The following is a 25,884-nucleotide window of genomic DNA, read 5'->3' on the forward strand; positions in this document are numbered from 1 at the left end:
TAATTGCAAAAGAAGTTGGATGTTCCCAAAGTGCTGTGTCAAAGCACATTAATAGAAAGTTATGTAGAAGGGAAAAGTGTGGAAGAAAAAGGTGCAAAAGCAGCAGGGATGACCGCAGCCTGCAGAGGATTGTCAGGAAAAGGCCATTCAAAAGTGTTGGACTATCACAGAGTGGACTGAGGCTGGAGTCAGTGCATCAAGAGCCACCACACACAGACGGATCCTGGACATGGGCTTCAAATGTCGTATTCCTTTTGTCAAGCCACTCCTGAGCAAAAAACAACGTCAGAAGCGTCTTACCTGGGCTAAAGAAAAACAGACCTGATCTATTACTCAGTGGTCCAAAGTCCTCTTTTCTGATGAGAGAAAATTTTGCATCTCATTTGGAAACCAAGGAAGAATGGAGAGGCACCCACTGCAAGATGATTGAGGTCCAGTGTGAAGTTTTCACAGTCTGTTGATTTGAGGAGCCATGTCATCTGCTGGTGTTGATCCACTGTGCTTCATTAAGTCCAGGGTCACCGCAGACATCTACCAGGAGATTTTGGAGCACTTTGTGCTTCCTTCCACAGACAAGCTCTATGGGGATGCTGACTTCATTTTCCAGCAGAACTTGGCACCTGCCCACACTGCCAAAAGCACCAAAACCTGGTTCAATGACCATGGGATTACTGTGCTTGATTGGCCAGCAAACTCACTGACCTGAACCCCATAGAGAATCTGTGGGGCATTGTTAAGAGAAAGATGAGAGACATGAGACCGAATGATGCTGAAGGCCGCTATTGAAGCATCCTGGTCTTCCATAAGACCTCAGCAGTGCCACAGACTGATGGCTTCTATGCCACACTGCATTGAGGCAGTGATTTCTGCTGCAAAAAAAAAAAAAGCCCCAAACCAAGTACAGAGTACATATGGATGCTTCTTCTTTTCAGAGGTCCGATATTATTCTATGTACAATCCTTGTATTATTGAGTGCATGTAATATTCTAATTTTCTGAGATTGTGGATTTGGGGTTTTCATGAGCTGTAAGCCATAATCATCATAATTATGACAAATCACGGCTTTAACTATGTTGCTTTGCATGTAATGAGTCTGTCTCATATGTTAGTTTTACCTTTAAGTTGCATTAGTGAAATAAATTAACTTTTGCACAATATTCTAATTTTTCGAGTATCACCTGTACATTGACCGGACATGAAATGATTAAATCAGCTAAGTACCGTATTTATCGGCGTATAGCGCGCACCGGCGTATAACGCGCACCCCAATTTCAGAGGGAAGTTTCAGGAAATTTTTTTTTTTTTATTTTGTGGTCCATCTGCAGCCTCAATGCAGCATAGCCTGTGCCCAAATGCAGCCTGTGCCAAAAATGCAGCCTGTGCCAAAAATGCATCCTGTGCCAAAAATGCATCCTGTGCCAAAAATGCATCCTGTGCCCAAATGCAGCCTGTGCCCAAATACAACCTGTGCCCAAATGCAGCCTCACCTTCTCTCGTGGGAATCGCAGAGCCGTCATCCGAGCCGAGCCGTCATTTCCTGTTCATTCGGCGGCAGTCACACACACACACACACACACACACACACACAGTCCCGCCTCCGCCATCGGCATTGGACCAGCTTCTGTGATTGATAGAACACTGGTCCAATGCCGGTGGCGGAAGCGGGAATGTGTGTGTGTGTGACGTGTGCTGAGTAAACAGGGGAGACGGCGCGATAATTTCCCGCGGCACTCGTCCCCCTTCTTCCCCTCCGAGCCGAGGTACACACATCCGGGGAAAAAAGTGTGCGTTATACGCCGATAAATACGGTACTGTATATTCCAGTTACAAACCCAAAACGGTGTGGAAAGTCTTTGTTTTCTTTTGGAGAGGAGCTGCAGCCTGAGTAGAAAAGCCTGTCTCCTGCCAGTTTGCTGTAGAGAAGGACCCTTAGTCTCTGTGAGGAAGCAGCATTCCCCGTGCAAAGGTCTGACACACTATGCACTAAGAATCAGTCAGTAATGACCGCTACCTTAAGAACAAATCCGTAATCACAGCTCTCATATTCCTATGTGGAAAGTTCCTTTTAGGAAATATTCCTTTTAGCCAAATGTCATTCTGTTTTCAGTCTTTCTTGCATTAACTTTATTGCACATTTTGTCATGATTTTAAAAAGGGAACAAAAACAAAGAACTGAAAACTAAATGTTAACATTCATGTGGACAAAACGGAAACTGAAAGGCTTGCATTGTTCTGTAGTATCCTTCCTGTTTTTCGAAAGGGGGATTAAACATGGGTTTAGATAAAAGTAACAATGTTTAAAAGTTGCACTAATTAACTTTCAGGGTTAAACGAGAAGCACAGTTAAAGCTTGTTTGGCTGTACTTTGCAGTTTGTTCTGCACTCCTGTAACCCGTTTTTAGTAGACAGCGGGCTAAAGCTCATTGTTGGCTGACGTCACAGAGCCGGTTCAGGCTTCAGCAGGATCGCGACATTGAAGTCAGGATCCGCTCACATGCCTGGACCGACACTCGACTCAGCCTCTTAGCGGGCCGCTGAGAGCCTGAGCCGACTGCTCCTGCCCCCTCTACAGCCCAGCACTCCAGTGAGCACCATAAGAAGTCCAGTTTGCGAGAAGCCATGTGGGGGACGCAGCAAACATGTGGAAGAAGGTGCTCTGGTCAGATGAGACCAAAATTTTACTTTTGACCTAAAAGCAAACTGCTATGTGTGGGGAAAATAAACACTGCACATTACCCTGAACACTGCATCCCCACCGTGAAACATGTTGGTGGCAGCATAATGTTGTGGGGATGCTTTTCTTCAGCAGGCATAGGGAAACTGGTCAGAGTTGATGGGAAGATGGATGGAGGCAAATACATGCCGCATACACACGATCAGAATTTCCGACAAGAAAACACATGGTTGGAATTTCCCACCAAAAGCTCACATTGAACTTTTCTTGACGGAAATTCCGATCGTGTGTACGCGGCATTAGTCTGCAAAAGACTTGAGACTGGGGCGGAGGTTCCCCTTTCAGCAGGACAACAACCCTAAAAATATGCCAGAGCTACAACGGAATGGTTTCGATCAAAGCGTATTCATGTGTTAGAATGGCCCAGTCAAAGTCCAGACCTAAATCCAATTGAGAATCTGTGGCAAGACTTGAAAATTGCTTATTTTACATAGAGAATGGGCAAAAGTATTGACTTGGGGGGGGGGGGGGGGGGGGGGGGCTCAAAAAAAAATACACGCCACACTTTATAGATATTTATTTGTAAATAATTCAAAAAATAACATTTATCATTTTCCACTTCATAATTATGTGCCACTTTTGAGTTGGTCTATTACATAAAATCGTAAAAAATACACTTTACGTTTTTGGTTGTAACCTGACAAAATGTGGAAAATTTCAAGGGTTATGAATACTTTTTTTTCAAAGAACTGTGGGCCAAATCCTCAAAAAACCTGCCTAACTTAACTTTCAGCAGTTAAGTTACACAGGCGTAAAATTTCTACCTAAGTGCCCGATCCACAAAGCACTTACCTAGAAATTACACGCCGTGTAACTTAAGTGCCTCCGTCGCAAGGCGGTCGTCTGATCGAGGGGGCGATTCCTATTTAAATGAGGCGCGATCCCGCGCCGGACGTTCGGCGCATGCGTGTGACGTCATTTTTCCCGACGTGCATCGCGCGAATGTACTTTACGCCGGGCTTTGTGGATCGCGACGGGACAATAAAGTTGCGTTGGGTAAAAAAAAAGTTACGCGCCGAGAAAAAAAATTCAAAATTTAAAAAAAAACGCGGCGAACGAAAAAAAGGTTTGTTTTTACAAGGTCTAAACAGTTTAGGCCTTGTAAAAGCATCCCTAATTTTACGCATGCAAAACGTAACTTACGCAGAAAACACAAAGCTAAAAAGCTTTGTGTATCTGCCTAAGCACTCATTTGCATACGCAAAGTGGCATTTCGACTCGAAATGCCCCAGCGCGGATGCGGTACTGCATCCTAAGATCCGACAGTGTAAGTCTATTACAGATGTCGGATCTTCTGCCTATCTTTGGAAAAATCCTTCTGAGGATCGTTTCCAAAGATAGCCACAGGGATACGCAGGCTGAACAGCAGTTCCGCCTGCGTATCTCCTTTGAAGATTTGGCCCTGTATCTCCTTATCACTGCCTGTTTTATTCCCCAAATCCAGCACCATCCTGCCGCAACCACGTGGCTCCATTCATCTGAAGGGGTTGTGTTCGGCACTCTCTTGGTTTTACCTTTCCTCAACCACATGTGTGAATGAACCCTAAAGCCCCATACACACTATCAGTTTTCCTGCAGGTTTTTCTCTTCAGGTTTACCAAAACCAAGTAGTGCAAGGGCCTGCCTGATTGCATACACATTGAAATTCTTAAGGTTTGACCTCATATTGGATGGTTTTGGTAAACCTGAAGAGAAAAACCTGCAGGAAAACTGTACACACCATCGGTTTTCCTGTTGGGAAAACTGCCATGTTTTCTTTTGGCCGGGAAAACCGGCCGTGTGTATGCTTCTTGGCAGTTTTCCCAACAGGAAAACTGCGGTAAAAAATAATAGAACTTGTTTTATTTTTTCCCGTCGCGAATTGCAGCGTTTTTTTCTCTCGCAGTTTTCCTATGGGGAAACACTGCGAGGGAGCATACACACGGACGGTTTTCCCGACCAAAGCTCTACTGTCAGTTTTTTTTATCGGGGGGAAAACCGGCCTTGTGTACAGGGGAAAGGTGACCTAGCCGGTTCTCGGTTTTCCCCTCGGTCTTTTGACCGCCGGGAAAACCGATGGCGTGTACGAGGCATAAGACTGGGGTGCCTTGAGGCCGAAAATAAATTTAAAGGGCGCAGCGACTGAAAAAAAAGGACCTCTTCTCTCTTTCGGAGAAAATACTATTGGCTTTAACTAGTTTATTATTAACTGATCCTTGAGTCAACTCTTCCCAGTCTTCTAATACAACCATAGAAGCACCTGGATCAATCCAACTTCAGCTAAGCCTTGAGAATCGTACCTGGACCCCAGGTTGTGGGGCAGGCCTGAAAATTTGCTTCAGGTCCTGAATCCTGTGTGAGCACTCACCTTGGCACTTCATACAGCTCCAGGGCCATGGTTCATCCCTATGGAATCCAGACCCTAAAGACCCCTTTGTGTGAATCTTGTAGCTCAATGTCTGGTTAGCTAAGGCTACCTATAAAGTTTCCTCACATGTTTGCCCTTTTAAAGGGGATGTCTCTTTGGTGAAGCACTTGACATATTTATCTAAGATGTCACAGGAGGAAAGGAAAGGTTCTAGTTCCCCAGTGGACAGTTCCAAAATCCGCTTCCTCAGGAGCCTCTACCTCCTCCCTCAAAATACAGAGCACCTCAAACCTGGTTTCAACACCTAACCCTAAGTTTGGCCCTTCCTTTTGGTGCAAGACTTGACCTAAAAATCCCACCAAGCCCTCACCAAAGCCATCTTCCCAATGAAGGGGTGCCCTCACTCCTAAGAGTCTGTTAGAGTTTTGCCTGTTTCTGGGTTACAGATAACACAGACATGTGGATTCAATCGCTAGTTTCAAAGAAATACGAAATCGATTTCAAAACTCTTCCCCTGACTGATTTCTGCTCTGAAATCGGCCAAAACCTCCCCAAGGTCAGTCAGATTTACAGAATGCCCTTGACCATCTCTTGTCCCAGATAAGTTATGCCAGTACCTCCAAAGGACCTCTACTGTATGCCAAGATATAGTATTTTACAGACAAGTCAACATTCTTTCCCCACTTCCCCAGTAAAAGCACATTCAACAATAAAAACATAATACTAAAGCTTACCTACATATTAGTCAGAATAGTATAATCTTCTTAGGGGCTTGTTTACATGTGTTTGTGGTGTGTTTGCATTGCTTTGTTTTATTACTGAGATGCATGTATATGCATTCACTTTTGAAAAACTGCAGAATGCTGTATTTCTTTGTAATTGTACATGAAGGCACGACAAAGATGTAAGCTAGGCTCATTGAAATATTTTTTTTTCTAGCATATGCGTTTTGTATTGCATTTCAAGATAAGTTTGACTTCATTTGGTGTAAGTTTGGGAATTTTGATTGATTGGATAGTTTAGGTCTGATTTATACAGATATTGTATGGTCAAACTGTAACATGTATAATTCAAAAGATGGTATACCAATAGTGGACGATAATGGCTAGTACTGGTTTGGTGACTTTACTAACTTAATGATAGTCAAATTAGAATGGTAACAATTCTTAAAGTGAAACTAAACCCACCGATTTTATGGTTTCCCTAAACTCATTACATTCAAAGTATGCTTTGAATGGTAACTGTTAGGTACTAGTTGCTTATGTTGGCTATCAAGCTAACCATCAACCTATCAAATGGATGTGCAGCCCCATTGAAACTGCATATCGCACAGAGGCAAAGATGGCAACTTCCTGGCTGTGAAGGCTAGGAAGAAGTAGATCTGCTTTAAACATGTTATATTCTCCTAATAATTGTTCCTTCGTGTCATGAAGGATAGTATCCAACAGTTAAATCTGACTGATCTCTGATCATGATCTAGTTGTGTGGCTTCCTGAAGGTTAATGCAATTGTAGAAATTGAATAATGGGTATCTGTTAACAATTTGTTCAGACATAATCATTCTTATTATATATACCAGTCCTCCGAGAACAATATTGTGATAAATTACTTGGTCACTCGGTTAATGCAACAGTAATGAATTTAATCAGGCTTACTGGTTCTGGATTCAGGGGTTCTGTCTGTCATTTTTACAAAAGAGAATGTAATTTAGTGCGGTGACCCATATCATGTGAGTTTTGGCGGTCATAAATTTTGTGTCCTGTGGTCACAAAAAATCAGCTGAGCCACTTCGTATGGTTCATGTAATTTGGTTTCTGTATGAAGTGCAAAAAGGGAAGTTACTGTGCACCATCTATTACAGTATATACTGTATTTATTGCTTTGGTTATTGCTTTGCAAGGATAAAATACTAAGATTTGAGCAGGACTATTCTACTATATACTGTTCTACTTTTCTTAGATAAATTAAAAGGTTTTATCAATGGTCACACATATTATGATTTTTTTAGGGGGGGGGGGGGTTTACAAGCCTATAAACAGATAGATAGATCAATATACACTGCTCAAAAAAATTAAAGGAACACTTTGAAAACATATCAGATCTCAACGGGCAAAAATCTCATGCTGGATATCTATACTGATATGGACTGGGTAATGTGTTAGGAATGAAAGGATGGCACATCATTTGCTGGAAATGAAAATTAGCCACCTACAGAGGGCTGAATTCAAAGACACCCCCGAAAATCTAAGTGAAAAAATTATGCAGCAAGCTAGTCTATTTTGCTGAAATTTCATTGCAACAACTCAAAATGGTCCTCGGTAGTCTGTATGGCCCCCATGTGCTTGTATACATGCCTGACAACATCAGGACATGCTCCTAATGAGCTGACAGATGGTGTCCCAGATCTGGACCAGAGCATCACTGAGCTCCTGAACAGACCGAGGTGCAACCTGGCGGCACCAGATGGACCGAAACATAATGTCCCAGAGGTGTTCTTTTGGATTTAGGTCAGGTGAGGGTGGGGGCCATTCAATGGTACCAATTTCTTCATCCTCCAGGGACTGGCTGCATGCTCTCGCCACATGAGGCCGGGCTATGTCGTGCACCAGGAGGAACCCAGGACCCATTGCACCAGCGCAGGGTCTGACAATGGGTCCAAGGATTTCATCCCGATACCTAATGGCAGTCATGGTGTCATTGTGTAGCCTGTAGAGGTCTGTGCGTCCCTCCATGGATATGCCTCCCCAGACCATCACTGACCCACCACCAAACCGGTCATGCTGAATGGTGTTACAGGCAGCATAAAGTTCTCCGCGGCTTCTCCAGACCCTTTCACGTCTGACACATATGCTCAGGGTGAACCTGCTCTCATCTGTGAAAAGCATGTGGCACCATTGGCGGACCTGCCAATTCTGGTGTTCAATGGAAAATGCCAATCAAGCTCCAGAGTGTCCGGCAGTGAGCACAGAGCACACTAGAGGACGTCGGGCCCTCAGGCCACCCCCATGAAGTCGGTTTCTGATTGTTTGGTCAGAGACATTCACACCAGTGGCCTGCTGGAGGTCATTTTGTAGGGCTCTGGCAGTGCTCATCCTGTTTCTCCTTGCACAAAGGAGCAGATACCGGTCCTGCTGATGGAGTAAGGACCTTCTACCGCTCTGTCCAGCTCTCCTAGAGTAACTGCCTATCTCTTGGAATCTCCTCCATGCTCTTGAGACTCTACTGGGAGACACGGCAAACCTTTTGGAAATGACACGTATTGATGTGCCATCCTGGAGGAGTTGGACTGCCTGTGCAACCTTTAAAGGGTCCAAGTATCGCCTTGTGTTACCAGTAGTGACACTGACCCTAGCCAAATGCAAAACTAGTGAAAAACAGTCAGAAAAGATGAGTTGGGAAAAAAAATGTCAGACACCTCCAGCTGAAAAAACATTTCTGTTTTGGAGGTCGTCTCATTGTTGCCCATCTAGTGCACCTGTTGTTAATTTCAATTAACATCAAAGCAGCTGAAACTGATTAACAACCCCCTCTGTATATACCCCTCCCCCTCTACTACTTAACTGACCAGATCAATATCCCAGGAGTTCTGATTCAAAAGTGTTCCTTTAGAAAGAATGAGAGTGGGTTTACATCCACTTTAAACTACTGCCATAGTGCTTATTTATAAGTATATACATGCCTCCTGCATGTATCCTTACCTGTCAAATGTTTCCCCTCTGTCTGTTATAAGAACTGAAAAACTGCAGATTCTGTGGGTGGATCTGTTGTCTGGAGCTCTCTGGGTGGAGTTGTGATGTCAGTAGACTCCCTGTCCACCTTTACACTCCCCTTGTCAATATGTATTTTGTCCTGTGTATTTCTTACACTGAATTCTGCTATGATCACTAACATCCAGTCAAAATCCAGAAAAGTAACCACATGACTTTGGAAAAGGAGTGGGGGGTTGGGAATTAAAAAATAATGCCTATCTCCAGGCTAGTGCATGAGATATGTAAATAACCTGTCACTCACAGCAAGGGGGAAGGACGGACAAAAGTTTTCTCCTGTTTGTCTGTTTATTTCACTGAAAAAAGAAGAGGATTGCTCAGAGCTGGATTAACTATTTGTGGCAAGACTGGGCACAGATGATAGGAAATCTTTTACTCTACACTGTGCTGTAAATGCTTATTGGGCATTCTGTGGGAGCAAATAAATAAAGTTGATCTCATCTCTGCTAGGAGGAGGTTGTCCTTTTTTGGTAAACAATCTTTTGCTATTTGGATCTTTTTTACAACATACTGTAGCTGTGAAGCAATTCCAAACATAAGAAATAGAGAAAACGTTTCTTTATCTGCTCCTCTTGAGTGTTCTTGAGGATATTACAGGGAGTACTGTGTATAACTGATAGTGTAGTGTTTACTGGTATCCTGTTAGCAACAAATACTGAGTGATGAACCTTGGTGCAGACCTCTTACAATGCATGAAATCCACCCATTTTATTTTGCTACACTCAAGATAGACTATTTATAAATATGATGTTTTGGCTCTTTTAACAGCAACTCACTTGCTAGGATAATCCCAGTTATTAAAATATGTTGACAGTTGTCTCATTAGAATCCTATTGATTTTAGCGAGCTGCAAAGGAGGACTTCCAACAAGTAGGTAAATCTCTCAGTAGCATAGAGATTTAATTGCCAGTGTAACCCTAGCCTAGAGCACTGTACGGACGTGTTCAGATGCTCTCTCCTGTGTTATTGGATTAAGTGCACCTACTCCCTTTACAGTGCCTTGAAAAAGTATTCATACCCCTTGAAATTTTCCACATTTTGTCATGTTACAGCCACCAACGTAAAGGTTTTTTTATTGGGATTTTATGTGATAGGCCAACACAAAGTGGCACAAAACTGTGAAGTGGAAGGAAAATTATAAATGTTTTTTATTTATTTTTTACAAATATCTGATTTGAATGCATCCCCCTGCGTCAATACTTTGTAGAGGCAGGTCTTAGATCCAAAAGTAAAGTAGAAGCAAAGTTCTGTGTAGACATTGAATCAGGGGAAGACCGCTCCCAGTACTTTAGTGTGCTTTTTTTTATGCCCGTTCGTCTGTTTTAACTATCATGTCTTGCAACAAGATATACATTACTATGCACAACTTTTAGACAGGTGTGGGAAAAATGCTTTCAGAAATAAGTGTTAATAGTTTATTTTTAGCAATTAACAAAATGGAAAGTAAATGTACAGAAAAGAAATCCTAATCAAATTTATATTTGGGGTGAGCCCCCCCCCCCATTTGCCTTCAAAACAGCATCAATTCTTACATAGTTGTACATAGTTTGTGAAGGAACTCAGTAGGTAGTGTGAGGGGTTTGCTCGGTAGCGGGGTGTGTGACCCCTTGGTTGGGTTCACCACACACTGAATTTATACAGACTGGCAGTCGAAGACGGGTTGAAAACAACGTTTCTGGTTTATTTTTCCATCTTGCTGGAAAACAATTGCAAGCATCCAAACAGCATAAACAAAATCAAAACATAAAATAAACTCTAGCCACTCTGGGCGTCTACCTTCCACACAGGAATCTATGAAGTCTACCACGGCCTACTGCTGGGTAGACAGAGCTGGTCATACAGCACAAAACAATCTTTTCCTTTCTATAACACAGGAAAAGGTCAATGGTCTCCTCACCTCATCAGGAGACTTTCTGGCAGTGCTCTCCTACTCACACAGCCTTAGGAGTGATGCAGCCAATTGGTGGTAATCCTCTGGGCTACTTTTATAGAGGCCTTTAATTGCCTCACTTTCTTTGGGGCTGCATTTCTGCAAATGGAGTTGGAGATTTGATCAGGATTACTAGTGTCAATGCTGAAAAAATACAGGCAGATGGGTATCCATGATGCCATAACATCAGGGAGGCATGTTATTGGCCCCAAATTTATTCTGCACCAGGACACCAACCCCAGACATGCAGCCAATGTTCTTGATACCTAACTTCAGTGTAAAGAACAAGGAGTCCTGGAAGTGATAGTTTGGCCCCCACAGAGCCCTGATTTGATGCAGCCTACATCCACCGAAGGTTGGTTCGCCAAGATGTTTGGAACAACCTACCTGCTGAGTTCCTTAAAAAATTAAGTGCAAGTGTGCCTAGAAGAAACTTTATGCCATGTTGAAGACAAAGGGTGGTTACACCAAATATTGATTTGCTGTGGATTAATCTTCTGTTCATTTACTTTCCATTCTGTTTATTAATAAAAATATTAACTATTAACACTTCTATTTCTGAAAGCATTTTTTTTTTCACTCTTGCCTACGACTTTTGCACAGTATTATATATTTAAACTTGTCATAGATTTCCCCTAAAATCTCCCTATCCTGCAAATGTACAGCAGGCTGTAGACTTGATAGAACAAGCATGAAATTGCATTTTTGCACATGCTATGGTAAGCAAATAAACATTGTGAATACCTGCCACTGACCAGCTCTTTGCCACTGAAAGATGTGAAAAGCTACTGGGGACTTGCAAAGGATAATGACGGTATTCTTATTGTATTTTTTATTTAGCAGAGATGACAATAATAAAGAAAACTACCCTCGCAGAGCTACAGAACTGGAGGAAAATGCTGCTTCTTCCCGAGATCTCCAGCATCACATGGACAAGAAGATGTTCGATGGCTCAACCAGACATGGAATTGGCATCTTGCAATCAAAGCAGCCCAGGTCAAGTCTCCGGACAGATAATGGGAAAATCCACGAAGGCAATCAGGTAAAAGGATATTTTAGGTACCGATAGTCCATGACAATGTGCATTAGTGACCTGCCCCCTGTTATTAATCAGGGACAGCAAGAATTTAAACTGCCCACATCTTCCTGTCATCCATTAGTGGGTTACTGTGTGTCTCAGGATACAAATGCAGTCTCTCAGATGAAAACATTAAAACCTAAGTTTACTCAAATCTTTTTTAAAAAATGTGCAAGGGATGGTACTTAGTAAATGCAAAGTGTCCTTGTGCTGCTGGCTTTGATTATGGTGTTGAAACCAAAGTCCTCCACCCCCCCCCCCCCCCCCCATCACAGCCATGATCTTCCAGTGCTGAGGGGTTAATATCAGCCACGGCACCTGACACCTGCCCTTTCCACCTTTCATCTTCAATCATAGAAGCTGTACTATAGCTTCCTTGAATGAAGCGATCTATGCATGGGGCAGACCTGTTATTCATCCATCCGTCCTCCATCCATAGATCGCTTTTCATTGATCGAAGCTTCTGTGAAAGGGAGGAGGGGGCAGAAAGGCAGGCATAGTCTGTACTTTTGACAAGTACCTATGAGAGGTCCCTCAACTTGTATTAGTACTGCAAGTGCTGTCCTTTGTGCTGATGTAAGATCATTTTCTCTAAACTTAGACTCCAAAGTTCCTTTATCCAGTTTCCCCTTTTCACGTACCTTCAAGTGCCAGATGGGGGGGAACAAGTAATAGTTGTATGAACCTAGTTAGATTTACGGAGGCTAGTCATGACATAGGAGGTGAATATAGCCTCCTTTATGTGAGAATATAAGGCCTCGTACACACGACCGAACATGTCTGCTGAAACTGGTCCGCGGACCAGTTTCAGCAGACATGTTCGGTCGTGTGTACGGCCGACCGGACAATTTTCCGGCGGATCGGACAGGTTTCCAGCGGACAAATGTTTCTTAGCATGCTTTGTTTGATGGTGTATACAACCATCAGACCGAAATCTCCGAGCGGACATGTCTGATGAAAACGGTCCGCGGACCGTTTTCATCAGACATGTCCCCTCGTGTGTACGAGGCCTAAGAAAAACAAAATGTAGAATAATGGTTAGACCAAATCTTGTTGGACTTGTAAGTGTGACAGGAGTGTATGATACTTGGAAACCGTACAAGCTGACATACATACATACATACATGAAAAAGGTGTATGTTACTGTGCTGTCAAATTGGACCAATCCCAAGCTGAGGAATTGGATTTAGCGTGAACAATTGCTGCAACTATAAATGTGAGACACACACAATATAAACCTGTAATAAATAAAAGCTGCGCAAAAAGTGATAATAGTCCAAATGTGCTCATGAGGCTGAACCAAATATAAAACAACAATAAAAAATTGCTTGAAATAGTGAACATACGTGCAAAAACAAAATGAATTGAGAAATTGCACCAATCCTAACATAAATTGAATTAAACAAAAAGTTCAAGTAGTCCCACTATAAAATGGATATTAGGCAAACTCCATGGCTCAAAATAGTGGATGCCAGTATGTTGGTATCGTGAAATCCTCCTACGGGTAATTTGGTGACATCAAACAACAAACCACCCAAGAGCAGTGCTGTGCGATAGAAAAGGGATCCTCCACCTCCAAAACTGCCGCTTACCAGAAACTGTGATCCCTACAGGGATCTATATTCACAAGATGACCTGTACCCAGCCTGGATCTCTGTATAGCGCTGTCAGATGTCTCCAATCAGTCTGTCTATCCCCAGCCACTCTCACAGGTTCATAATAAGTTCAGGGCTCTCAGTGCTGACCAATCCGTTCCCAAGCTCACAGTTGTCCAGTTGTTTTTTGCTATTGAACTAGTATTTTGGGATTGATGATAAAATTAATCTTTTGAAAACTTTTCTGAAACTTGCTCGAATTTCATTACTAAGGGTTGTTACTTTCTCGAGTTAAAGATCTCTCTCCTCTTTTTACAATAATTTTGTAGTTCACTTGACTAAACTCCAAATGTAAAAAACTTGCAGAAAATCCAGGCGCCAAAGTGCATTTAAAGTATAACTGAGAGCAAACTTTTTTTTCATTGTAAATACAGTGTGAAGGATTTGTTAAATTTTTATTGCTGTCTGTGTTCCTGGTAAGGAGATTTACCCTCTGTATTTGTTCAAGAGATTATTATCACTGAAAATGAAAGAGAAAATCCCACCTGAACTGGGATAGAGGGGAAATCTTCCACTAGTTCTGGTGACTACAAGAGATTCTCCTCATTTTCAAAGGATTTCCTCTCAATTTTTGTTTTGGATATGGGACATAAAGTGCTGGGAAATCTCCCCAATATGACACAGATGGCAAAAAAATGGGTCCAATCTCTTCTTTACTCTATTCAAAATGACAATGTTTAGCCTTCAGTTCTACTTTAAGGGCTTCCTGCCCATGTTTATTTGTCATTGTTGTATTAAACACAAGGCAAAGTAATTTCCCGAACATAGGTCTATGTCAGCACAGTCCAGCACACAACAAAACATTTAGCTTCCTGGCTAATTATGAAACATTTTGGGTCAGCTTAGAACTTTATTCTAGCACAATCTGCATGCAGTATCTCTCTAAGGCCGGAATCACACTAGTGCGTTGCTTTTTTGAGCTGCGTTGTCGTTGCAGATTTCTCTAGAGGGTGTTCTGCAGATCAACTGCGGTTTAGCTGCAGATCAGGTGCGAATTTGGAGACCTGGGAGAACTTCCGGGTGAGAGGAGAGTGGGGGAGAATTGTATTGAGCTGAATGAGAGAAACTCCTGCAGAGAACTGAACACATGTGCGAATTAGATGCGTACCCATAGAAGATAATGGGACTGAATTCGCACCTGAGCCGCACCGCAATACATAAAAACCGCATGCGGTTTGGAGGCAATACGCAGTGCGAATGCATCGCACATATGTGAACCAGCCTCATTGAAAACAATGTATTTTGAAATGTCCTGCGAATTAGATGCGGTTTAAACTGCACTCAATTCACATAGGTGTGAACCTAGCCTAAAGGTCACAATGCACTAGATGGCTGAATATCTAAAGGAGATCATACAAATCGGATTGTAATGTGTGTGGTGAGCTTAACACTACCACCTACTCATCCCATGGAAGACCTCCGTTTATATTCCAGGCAGGTAAAGGGAGTGATCCGTGCTTAACTTATGCATGCTGTTACACAGACCCACCATTGGCTTCTCTGCCTAGACTCCATAGTCTAGACTGCAGGTAAGCCCATTTCATGACTCTGTCTTGGACCCATCACATTAGGTACAGTGTATATAAAAAATGTACACACCCCTGTTAAAATGTCAAGTTTCTGTGATGTAAAAAAAATTAGACAAAGATCAATCATTTCAGAACTTTTTCCACCTTTAACCACTTCCATAACGGGCCTATTCTGGCACTCCTCTCCTACATGTAAAAATCCTACTTTTTTTTGCTAGAAAATTATTCAGAACCCCCAAACATCATATATGTTTTTTTTTTAGCAGACACCCTAGGGAATAAAATAGCAGTCGTTGCAACTTTTGATTTTTTTTACAGGTTACCACATGTGTGGTTTGCACGGCGTTTACTTGCATGTGCGTTCGCTTCTGCACGTAAGCTACCGGGGAGAGGGGCATTTTTACATTATTTTACTTTATTTTTTTACACTTTTTTATCGCTTTTATTCCTATTACAAGGAATGTAAACATCCCTTGTAATATTGAAATCGTTTGTGACATGTCCTCTTTATGGAGAGATGTGGGGTCAATAAGACCCTGCATCTCTCCTCCAGACTGAAAAGCATGAGATCGAAAAAAAAAATCACAATCTCATGCTCACAAGCCATGATCGCGGCTTTTTTTACAACCACGGACCGACATAACGTCACGCCCGGGCATCCGACGGTCATAGAGGTGACTAGTGACCATCCATTCACCGGAAATCTCTGTGGTCGTCATCCGGCGGTGGCCAATTCTTTCTCCGGGTCCCGATGGCACAGGAGAGCCTGGAGAAGCACTGGATGGTGGCGGAAGGGGTGGGGGATGTCCCTTCCCATCGCCCGTAAGAATGATCAAGCGGTGGAACTGCCTAATATCATTCTTATGGTGCACAGAATCGTAGAAAAATAGGATATCTGAATGATGCCTGTAGCTGCAGGCATCATTCAGATATCCCCAATGAAATTTAACCACTTACCTACCGCGCTATAGCAAAAATACTGCTACAGCGCGGTCGAGTTACTGTGACAGGACGTCCCTGGGACGTCCTCGTGCACTTCCGCGTTTGCGCGTCCCCTGGGGCGTGCTCGCAGAAGTGTCCGTGCTCACGGATCACGGATCACGGTAAATTGCCGCTGAACGTGGCCGTTTACCACGTGATCGCTCCGTCAAATGACGGAGCGATCACTTGTAAACAAACCGGCGTCATTTGATGACGCCGGTTCCTCCCTCTCCTCTCTGTACCGTTCGGTACAGTGCGAGAGGAGGGGGGGGAGGGGGAGCGGGTGTCAGCAGTTCTGTGGCTGGATCTGTGACAACTGCAGTCACAGATCCAGCCATCCATCCATCCCAGCTCAGCTATCCCTGCGCAATACTCTGCAATACCCCATACTCTGCATACTCTGCCATACCCCATACTCTGCCATACCCCATACTCTGCATACTCTGCCATACCCCATACTCTGCCATACCCCATACTCTGCCATACTCTGCATACTCTGCCATACTCTGCATACTCTGCCATACCCCATACTCTGCATACTCTGCCATACCCCATACTCTGCATACTCTGCCATACCCCATACTCTGCCATACCCCATACTCTGCCATACTCTGCATACTCTGCCATACCCCATACTCTGCCATACTCTGCATACTCTGCCATACCCCATACTCTGCCATACTCTGCCATACCCCATACTCTGCCATACCCCATACTCTGCCATACCCCATACTCTGCATACTCTGCCATACCCCATACTCTGCCATACTCTGCCATACCCCATACTCTGCCATACCCCATACTCTGCATACTCTGCCATACCCCATACTCTGCCATACCCCATACTCTGCCATACCCCATACTCTGCCATACCCCATACTCTGCCATACCCCATACTCTGCATACTCTGCCATACCCCATACTCTGCGTACTCTGCCATACCCCATACTCTGCCATACCCCATACTCTGCCATACCCCATACTCTGCCATACCCCATACTCTGCATACCCTGCATACTCTGCATACTCTGCCATACCCCATACTCTGCCATACCCCGATACTCTGCCATACCCTGATACTCTGAGCCGCGATGACGTCACTCCCACATGCGTGCGGGAGCCAATGGTAATGGCACGCAGATTGAAGCAACAGCACATAGGTGCCATTGCTTCAGTTTGCCCCAGTGCGCATGTGTCGATGACATCGGCACATGCAGGGGACAGAGGATATCTCCTAAACCGTGCAGGTTTAGGAGATATCCTGGGTAGCTACAGGTAAGCCTTAATATAGGCTTACCTGTAGCATAAAGTTATAAAAAAGGGTTTACAACCACTTTAAGAAAAGGCTTTCGTCTTGCCAATCTAACCCATAGCCCAGACATATGAAGAATACGGGAGATTGTTGTCACATGTGCCACACAGCCAGTACTTGCCAGATATTCCTGCAACTCCTTTAATGTTGCTGTATGCCTCTTGGCAGCCTCCCTGGTCAGTTTTCTTCTTATTTTGGAGGGACATCCAGTTCTTGTAATGTCACTGTTGTGCCATCTTTTCTCTACTTGATGATGACTGTCTTCACTGTGTTCCATGGTATATCTAATGCCTTGGAAATTATTTTGTATCCTTCTCCTGAACGATACTGTACCTTTTAACAATGAGATCCGTCTGATGCTTTGGAAGCTCTCTGCAGACCATAGCTTTTTCTGTAGGATGCGACTTAGACTGCTTTCACACTGAGGTGCTTTGCTTTAGTGTGAAAGCACTCTGCCTTTCACATTGGGATTGCAGATGCAGCTTCTTTAGGTGCTTTACATGTGTTTTTTTTAACGCTAAAGTGCCTGAAAAACGCCCCAGTGTGAAAGGGGTCTTGTGCAACCATATTTATTTATTTATTTATTTTTACTCCCCCCCCCCCCCCCCCTAAAAGATTTTGGATTGTTTTTAAATTGAGTTGTACAATTTATAGGTCATGTTTAAAGGTAGAAAAAAGTTCCGATATTATTTATTTTTGTCATTTTTTTTTTTTACATCACAGAAACCTGACATTTTAACAGGGGTGTGTATACTTTTTATGTCCACACCGTATATGTTTTTAGATTATTTCTCTATGGCAAGAGCGCACACATATTGTAAAACAATTTCTCCTGCCTAAAACGGGATCCAGCTGAAATAAGAGTTGATTTTTCCCCTATTATCTACCACAGATCTGTTTATATGTAGGATTTTTGTGATGTTTTATTTTTCTTTTTTCTTATTTTAAAGTGATTACCTTATTTTAAAGTGATAACATTTCTTCACACCTGCCTAAAACTTTTGCACAATACTGTTAATGTACAGTGGGTATAGAAAATAATTACCCCCTTTAAAATAATCACATTTTGTAGCCTGAAATGAAGACAGACAATTCTTTTGTTTTACCCAGCTGTATGCATAACATCCAAGTGAAAGATATAATGGCAACATGTCAAAAAATGTTTTTTTTTAATTAATCACTGAGTTGGAAAAAGGATCACCCCCTTGTGTCAATATTTTGTTGAACCACCTTTTGCATTTATTAGAGCCTTTAGTCTGTTGAGATAGGTCTTTACTAACTGCAGTCTCTACTGGACTGCAGTCTTCAAGTCATTCCACTGATTTTCAATGAGGTTAAAGTCTGGGCTCTGACTAGGCCATGCAAGGACATTCATCTTTGTCTCCTTCAACCACTGTGTGGTCATTTTTGTTTTCCCAACTTTCTGGCAGAGGGCAGCAGATTTTCCTCAAAAACATAACGATATTTTGCCCCATCCATTTTTTATTCTGGAGAGAAACACCCCAAAAATAGGATATTACCACCTCCTCGCTTTACTGTAGGAATAGTGTTATTTGGATGGCGAGATGTATTAGACTTTCGCCAGACATATTGTTTGGTGTTGGCCCTATTATATCCTGCATGTGTGGTGCACTTTTTGAAAGCACACCAAAACTTCTGCTTTCAGAAAGTGTACCAAACTCACAGCATATAATAGTAGTCTAAAGCCTTGTACACACGGTCGGAATTTCCGATGAAAGAAGTCTGACGTAATTTTTTCATCGGATATTCCGACCGTGTGTATGCCCCATCAGACTTTTTCAGTCGGAAATTCCGACGGAATTGGAAAGAGAACATGTTTCTATCGGAATTTCTGTTTGTCTGTATGGAACTCCGATGGAGAAAAAAACACTCATGCTCGGAAACAAGTCGACGCATGCTCGGAAGCACTGAACTTCATTTTTCTAGGCTCGTCATAGTGTTGTACGTCACCGCGTTTTGGACGATCAGAATTTAGTGTGTCCATGTGTATGCAAGACGGCTTCAGCAGAATTCCGTCGGGAAAAACCCGTTGGAGTTTATTCCTACAGAAAAACCGATTTGTGTGTACGGGGCATAAGGCTAAGTGCAGAAAACCCGCAAGAAAGCTGCACCAGCGGTGTGGGTAAACTGCAGCACATGAGTATGAAAGCAGCCTCATAATATAATACCCAGTCAATTGCTTAACACTGAACTGGAGATCTCCTCTTTCCTGCTGCTGGCGCCACACTGGTATGACTCTGCATGGGACAGGAGCTGGCACTACAGAGGAGGCATTGGCTTGTGTGTCTCTTGTTCCCTTCTACAGCTTCAACTTTACAAGTAATTCCTCTGCCTTGCACTCTGTTTGATGCTCTGGAATGGCACTTTAGCAAATTCAGACCGCGATCCACCAGTCACCTGGAAACGATCATGTAAAAAGTGCTTTTTACTGGTACCCTAAAAATTAGCGTGTACCCCTTGTTGTGCTGGGGGAGCCATTTTTTTTAGGTCGCTGGAGTTTTGCTTTTAAAAGAAGAATATTTTTTTTTTTTGATATGGTAGTAAAGGCAAATTATTCTTTAAAACACTGCCTTCCTCCCCCTCCCACTTATGCTTCATAGCCCGTATAAAGAACATCTGTATAAATACCCATTTTTAATCTGGTCCAGTCATATGATCCACCAGCTGTGAATCAACCTGTATAAGGGAACACTTAACAATGGATGTTAATTCCTGGATCTGTGGCGTCACCCCCTGGCACTCCCCAGATAGCAAGCAATTGTGCTGCAAGTTTGAAAATGACTTGCTAAGTTGTTGCTAGACTTGCCAGGCTTCACAAGTTTGTTGCACAATTGTATCAAATACGCATTGCATGACTCCAGATTAGAGTTGAGCGGACACCTGGATGTTCGGGTTCGACGGGTTCGGCCGAACTTCGGAAAAAAGTCTGGGTTCGGGACCCGAACTTGACCCCGAACCCGAACCCCATTGAAGTCAACGGGGACCCGAACGTTTGAGTACTAAAATGTCTCTAAAAAGGTAATGGAAAGGGCTAGAGGGCTGCAAATGGCAGCACAATGTTGGTAGAAGCATGGCAAAGTACTCTGCAAATAAATGTGGATAGGGAAATAACTTAAAATAACATTAAAAAAATAAAAATTATAATCTTGACCTAGGAGGATGAGGTCCATATGGAGTAGGAGGTTGAGGTGGCGGTGGATGTGGTGGTGTAGGTGGAAGCGGCGGTGGAGGAGGACGAGGTAGTCAACACATCTACAGTATCTAAAGTGTGTATCTCACACCTACAGATATGGAGGAAACCCTGCAAAATATATTTTTTTCCCCTAAATGGATGTTTTTTGAATAGCACAATAGAAGAAAAGTATATAAAGGGTGTATCTCAGGGCTCAAAATTTCAAGTCCTGAGCTACTAGCCAGGCCTCAAGGCATACTCGCCACCAGTTGCCCAACCCCTACCATGTCCAGCCCCTAATCCCGCCCTAGACACGCCCTCATAAATCTCATGAAATTACACTTAAATGTTTTATGTAGAATTAAGTTATAAAAATAAATATTAACAACAACTTTATCTGTGCCCAAAAATGCTGCCTACCCATGTCTACCAATGCAGCAAAATGTCCCCATTTTCCAGCCAGAGTCCCCCCCACAATTGTAGCCAGAGTCCCCCCCACAATTGTAGCCAGAGTCCCCCCCACAATTGTAGCCAGAGTCCCCCCCACAATTGTAGCCAGAGTCCCCCCCACAATTGTAGCCAGAGTCCCCCCCCCACAATTGTAGCCAGAGTCCCCCCCCCACAATTGTAGCCAGAGTCCCCCCCCCACAATTGTAGCCAGAGTCCCCCCCCCACAATTGTAGCCAGAGTCCCCCCCCCACAATTGTAGCCAGAGTCCCCCCCCCCCACAATTGTAGCCAGAGTCCCCCCCCCCACAATTGTAGCCAGAGTCCCCCCCCCCCACAATTGTAGCCAGAGTCCCCCCCCCCCACAATTGTAGCCAGAGTCCCCCCCCCCCACAATTGTAGCCAGCGCCCCCCCCCCCCACAATTGTAGCCAGAGTCCCCCCCCCCACAATTGTAGCCAGAGTCCCCCCCCCCCACAATTGTAGCCAGAGTCCCCCCCCCCCCACAATTGTAGCCAGAGTCCCCCCCCCCCCACAATTGTAGCCAGAGTCCCCCCCCCCCACAATTGTAGCCAGAGTCCCCCCCCCACAGATATTGCAGCCAGAGTCCTCCCCCCCCCCCCACAGATATTGCAGCCAGAGTCCTCCCCCCCCCCCACAGATATTGCAGCCAGAGTCCTCCCCCCCCCCCCACAGATATTGCAGCCAGAGTCCTCCCCCCCCCCCCCCCCCCACAGATATTGCAGCCAGAGTCGTCCCCCCTCCCGCATCCTACCTGTGCTGGGTAGGAGAGGAGGAGCCGCCAACGAATGGTTCAAACCGCGGGGAACATTACAGCTTTCAATTCAAAAGCTGTGTTCCCCGCTTTGTGCGTCATATACAGCCCCTCCCCTCTTGTCCGGGAAACTTTGATGGACAGATCACCCTTCCAATCCTGGGATGAGTGATCTGTCTATCAAAGTGCCCGGACAAGGGGGAGGGGATGTATAAGACGCGCGCTGCGGGGAACACAGCTATTGAATTGAAAGCTGTAATGTTCCCCGCGGGTTGAACGCCGCCGCGGCTCCTCTCCTTGCTCGCCCCCCTGCTCCTCCCCAGCCCTCAAAATGTACTCGCAAAATGCGAGCAGGCAAGTTAAATTTTGAGGGCTGGTGTATCTCACATGTACAGATATGGTGGAAACACTGCAATTTTTTTTTTTTGCCCTAAATGGATGTTTTTTGAATAGCACAATAGAAGAAAAGTATCTAAAGGGTGTATCTCACAGTAACATATGCAGTGCTGGTGTAATTTGGCCGCAGGCTCCAGGGGCTGGGTGGCTGCAAAAAGACCGCTAGTGGCTGAATCCTGCGGCAATTGCGACGGTATAGCACCTCCAGTGCCCTGTGTGAAAGGGGCCTTAGAGTGTTAGGTCAACTACCATACCAGGTAGGATTCTGCTGTGTAGCAGAGCTTTGTAAATCTTGGAACTGGATAAACAAATACAAATTACTTGGCAGGTAAATCAGCTTGCTGCCGTGTTTTTAAGTGTTTGCCTGGCGTTCATATTTAAATGGGAACCCTTCTTATTTATTCTCCTTTTATATTGAATAATTAACACAAGAGTCATTCTGCATTCAGCAGCTGCACATTTCAGGAGGATATAAATAGGATGTGGAAGTACTTTCACAGCTGTGGCCTATTTCATTTTCTAAAATGCAGACAACTTCCGGTGTGACTCACCCCAAAAAAAAATAGAAAATTTATAACGAGCATGCAAATAAACAAGGATAAATGATCCACAATTTTGCCTGATTTTTGTCTTTTAGAAAGCACAGTTCCCGCTGTTCATTTACTAGTACATTATCCTTGCTGTGCTTATCTCCTTGCTGAATGAGTGCTTTGTCATAGACATTTGTGACTTGTATACCGCAAAACAGAGAACTGCTTGTGTGTGTCCTTTGTCTGTCTTCATTTCCTAAGCTTGAGTTTTAAAGCATCACACCTGTCAGCGACACCTGTTCAATCATATTTTGAAATTAAATGACATGAATGTAAAAATAATAAAATAAAAATCTTGACAAACTTGTTAAAGCATTGTTATGTATTTAAGATGTATTTTACTATGCCCTTTAAAATGGCTATAGATCGACAAATATGTCAGTGAGGGTGATGAGTTAGGCCCCGTACACACGACCGAGTTTCTCGGCAGAATTCAGCCAGAAACTCGAGCGGAGCTGGATTCTGCCGAGAAACTCGGTCGTGTGTACACTTTTCAGCGAGGAAGCCGACGAGGAACTTGTTCTCTATTTCCTCGTTGCTCAATGAGGAAAGTCGGCCCGCCGAGATCCTCGGCGGCTTCAACACTGAACTCGACGAGGAACTCGATGTGTTTGGCACGTCGAGTTCCTCGGACGTGTGTACGGGGCCTTAGAGATCAACATGTCCTTAAATGGGCAGACCTCAAGAACTCACCAGGGTCTTCACTTGGAATGGCTAAAGCCATGATTAGCTGGATTCAGGTAGGGCGTCCTAACTTTGCGGCGGCCTAGCGTATGGCATTTACACTACGCCGCCGTAAGTTAGCGAGGCAAGTACCTGATTCACAAAGTACTTGCCTGCTAAGTTACGGCGGCATAGCGTAAATGCGGCGGGCGTAAGCGCACCTAATTCAAAATAGGCTGAGGGGGCGTGTTTTATGCTAATTTGGGTTGACCTGACGTGATTGACGTTTTTTTGGAACGGCGCATTCGCCGTCCGCCTACATATCCCAGTGTGCATTGCGGCTAAGTACGCCGCACGGTCCTATTGATTTCGACGTGGACGTAAATGACGTAAATCCCTATTCACGGACGACTTACACAAACAACGTAACATTTTCGAATTTCGATACGGGAACGACGGCCATACTTAACATTACTATTCCAGCTATTTGATGGAATAACTATAGGCCTGATAATGCGTTACGTAAACGGCGTATCTGTACTGCGGCTGCCGGGCGTACGTTCGTGAATAGGCGTAAGTAGTGATTTACATATTCTACGCCGACCGCAATGGAAGCGCCACCTAGCGGTCAGCCTAAAAATTACACTTTAGGATACGAGGGTGTAAGACACTTGCGCCGCTCGTATCTGAGCCTAATTTAAGCCTATCTGGTTACCAGAATACGCTTAAATTAGCGCGGGCGCACATTCAGACTTAGGCTGGCGTATCTACTGATACGCCAGCCTAAGTCTCTCTGAATCTGGCTAGATTAGTTTACAAGTAGGCTTCATGCACTTTGCTCAGCTTGTTGACTAGGGATGAGATTCAGAACCGTGTCAGATGTGGGTTCAAGGTGAACAAGGTCTGCTCATGGACCCTCCAGACTGGTGTGGCTATTTGCCAACCCAAATTTCCGGCAGGCAAGGATGACGCCATTGACCAAATGGGCATGGATCCCGTTGACGTCATTGGCCAAACTTGGTTATTAGGGTCACCTGGGATCCCCAGCACTGTGTTTACTTCATTATGACATTGAGAGTTTGAAATTTAGGAAAGGGGGTGCAACGTGTCAGGTCATTGTGACTGACAACAGATTTTTATTGCTGGATGCCGTGATTGACGAATAATTTACATTAGGGTCATTAGTTGCGTTGCAATAACAAATAAAATAAAAATATTATTAAAGGACCTTGTCATGGGATCCATGGATACGATATCTATCAGTACCTTAATGAGTCCTTGGCTGGCCCTCTTTCTTTCCTTCTCTCTCTTGGCCTATGCTATTCTCTTCTATTTAACTATAATTGTTTGTTTTTAAGATACTTTAGGAAACACATGTGGTCTTATATTTGATTGTATTCTTGGGCATGAAAACAGTGGTTCCCTTCTACCTCCTTCCTATTGTTCCCAACCCCTGTCCTTTCCCCACCGTGAAACAGCTTTTTCATGCATTGCCTACCATATATTTGCTAATTGCGCTGTCCCCTAGTGGATGGAGAGTGTGGTTTTTAACCACTTCCCCGACCGTGCTATAGCCAAGTGACTGCTACAGTGCGGTCGTCCAATTCTGGGAGGGCATCCAATAACCTTGGAACACAGCTGATCACAAATTGGGGCAAAGGGCCAATTACAATTGGCCTTTACCATATTCTCAGCTATGTCCAATCACAGCTGATCACGATGTAAACACAAGCGATTATCAGCATTCCTTTCCTCATGGGATAGCATGAGGATGGGAGAGCCAATAACCAGCTTGTGGGAAAGGGACATCTACACTGATAATCAGGGCACTGATTATCAATTCAGTCCCCACCTATTGGTGCTGCCTCAGTGCCCAACAGTGCCACCTCATTAGTAATGTGCATTGTCTCTGGTCTTCTATTGAAGGAAGTTTATCTCATTAATGGCAGTGACTTGCCCATCTGTTCGCACTATTGTTCTATTGCTGTACTTTCTACTATGGTATCTTGTTACTTCAATACAAATTATTGCAATATAAAGGACCTTTTTAAGATGTATGCATTTACCTTTTAACTCTTTGGGAATCAGTAAGGGGTACTACTGTTCCCCTGTACTCCTTCCTCTGGAAGGAGTGGATATCTCCTTCTTGCTAGGCGAGAGTGCTACTCACTACACCACTGTGCTAAGTGAGAGTAAATACCTAAAACATGAGGGAATCGCTTGTCGTCACCAGTACTAATGTGTCTTTATTACTGTTCTGGGGACATCCAAAAATGTTTGACTTTTACTTTCAGTTTCGATAAGAACAGTAAATATGACAAATGGAGAGGGTGAATCGTCCCAATGGGAGTACAGACAGCAATAAAAAACCCTCTCCAATTTAGTTCTACTTTAAGTTATCCTTAGTTTTAAAGTGGATGTAAACCCGATTCATGAAATTCGATCTGTGCACATATATCTGGAGTGTCTGGCGACAACATACCCATACG

At 43.8% G+C, this 25,884-nt stretch overlaps 1 protein-coding gene across 4 annotated transcripts in view; it reads left to right on the top strand.

Annotated features, from left to right (window-relative positions):
- FAM13C (family with sequence similarity 13 member C) overlaps positions 1 to 25,884 on the top strand; it is a 250,535-nt gene that overhangs the window by 116,217 nt on the left and 108,434 nt on the right. For 3 of the 4 annotated variants that reach the window (XM_040362039.1, XM_040362041.1, XM_040362042.1), the window contains exon 5: positions 11,619 to 11,820. In XM_040362039.1, the coding sequence (XP_040217973.1) occupies positions 11,619 to 11,820 (202 nt within the window). The remainder of the gene's footprint in view (positions 1 to 11,618; positions 11,821 to 25,884) is intronic. The other variant, XM_040362040.1, reaches the window with a different exon arrangement.

The sequence above is a fragment of the Rana temporaria genome, chromosome 8 (genome assembly GCF_905171775.1).
Source record: "Rana temporaria chromosome 8, aRanTem1.1, whole genome shotgun sequence".
Classification (NCBI taxonomy): Eukaryota; Metazoa; Chordata; class Amphibia; order Anura; family Ranidae; genus Rana; species Rana temporaria.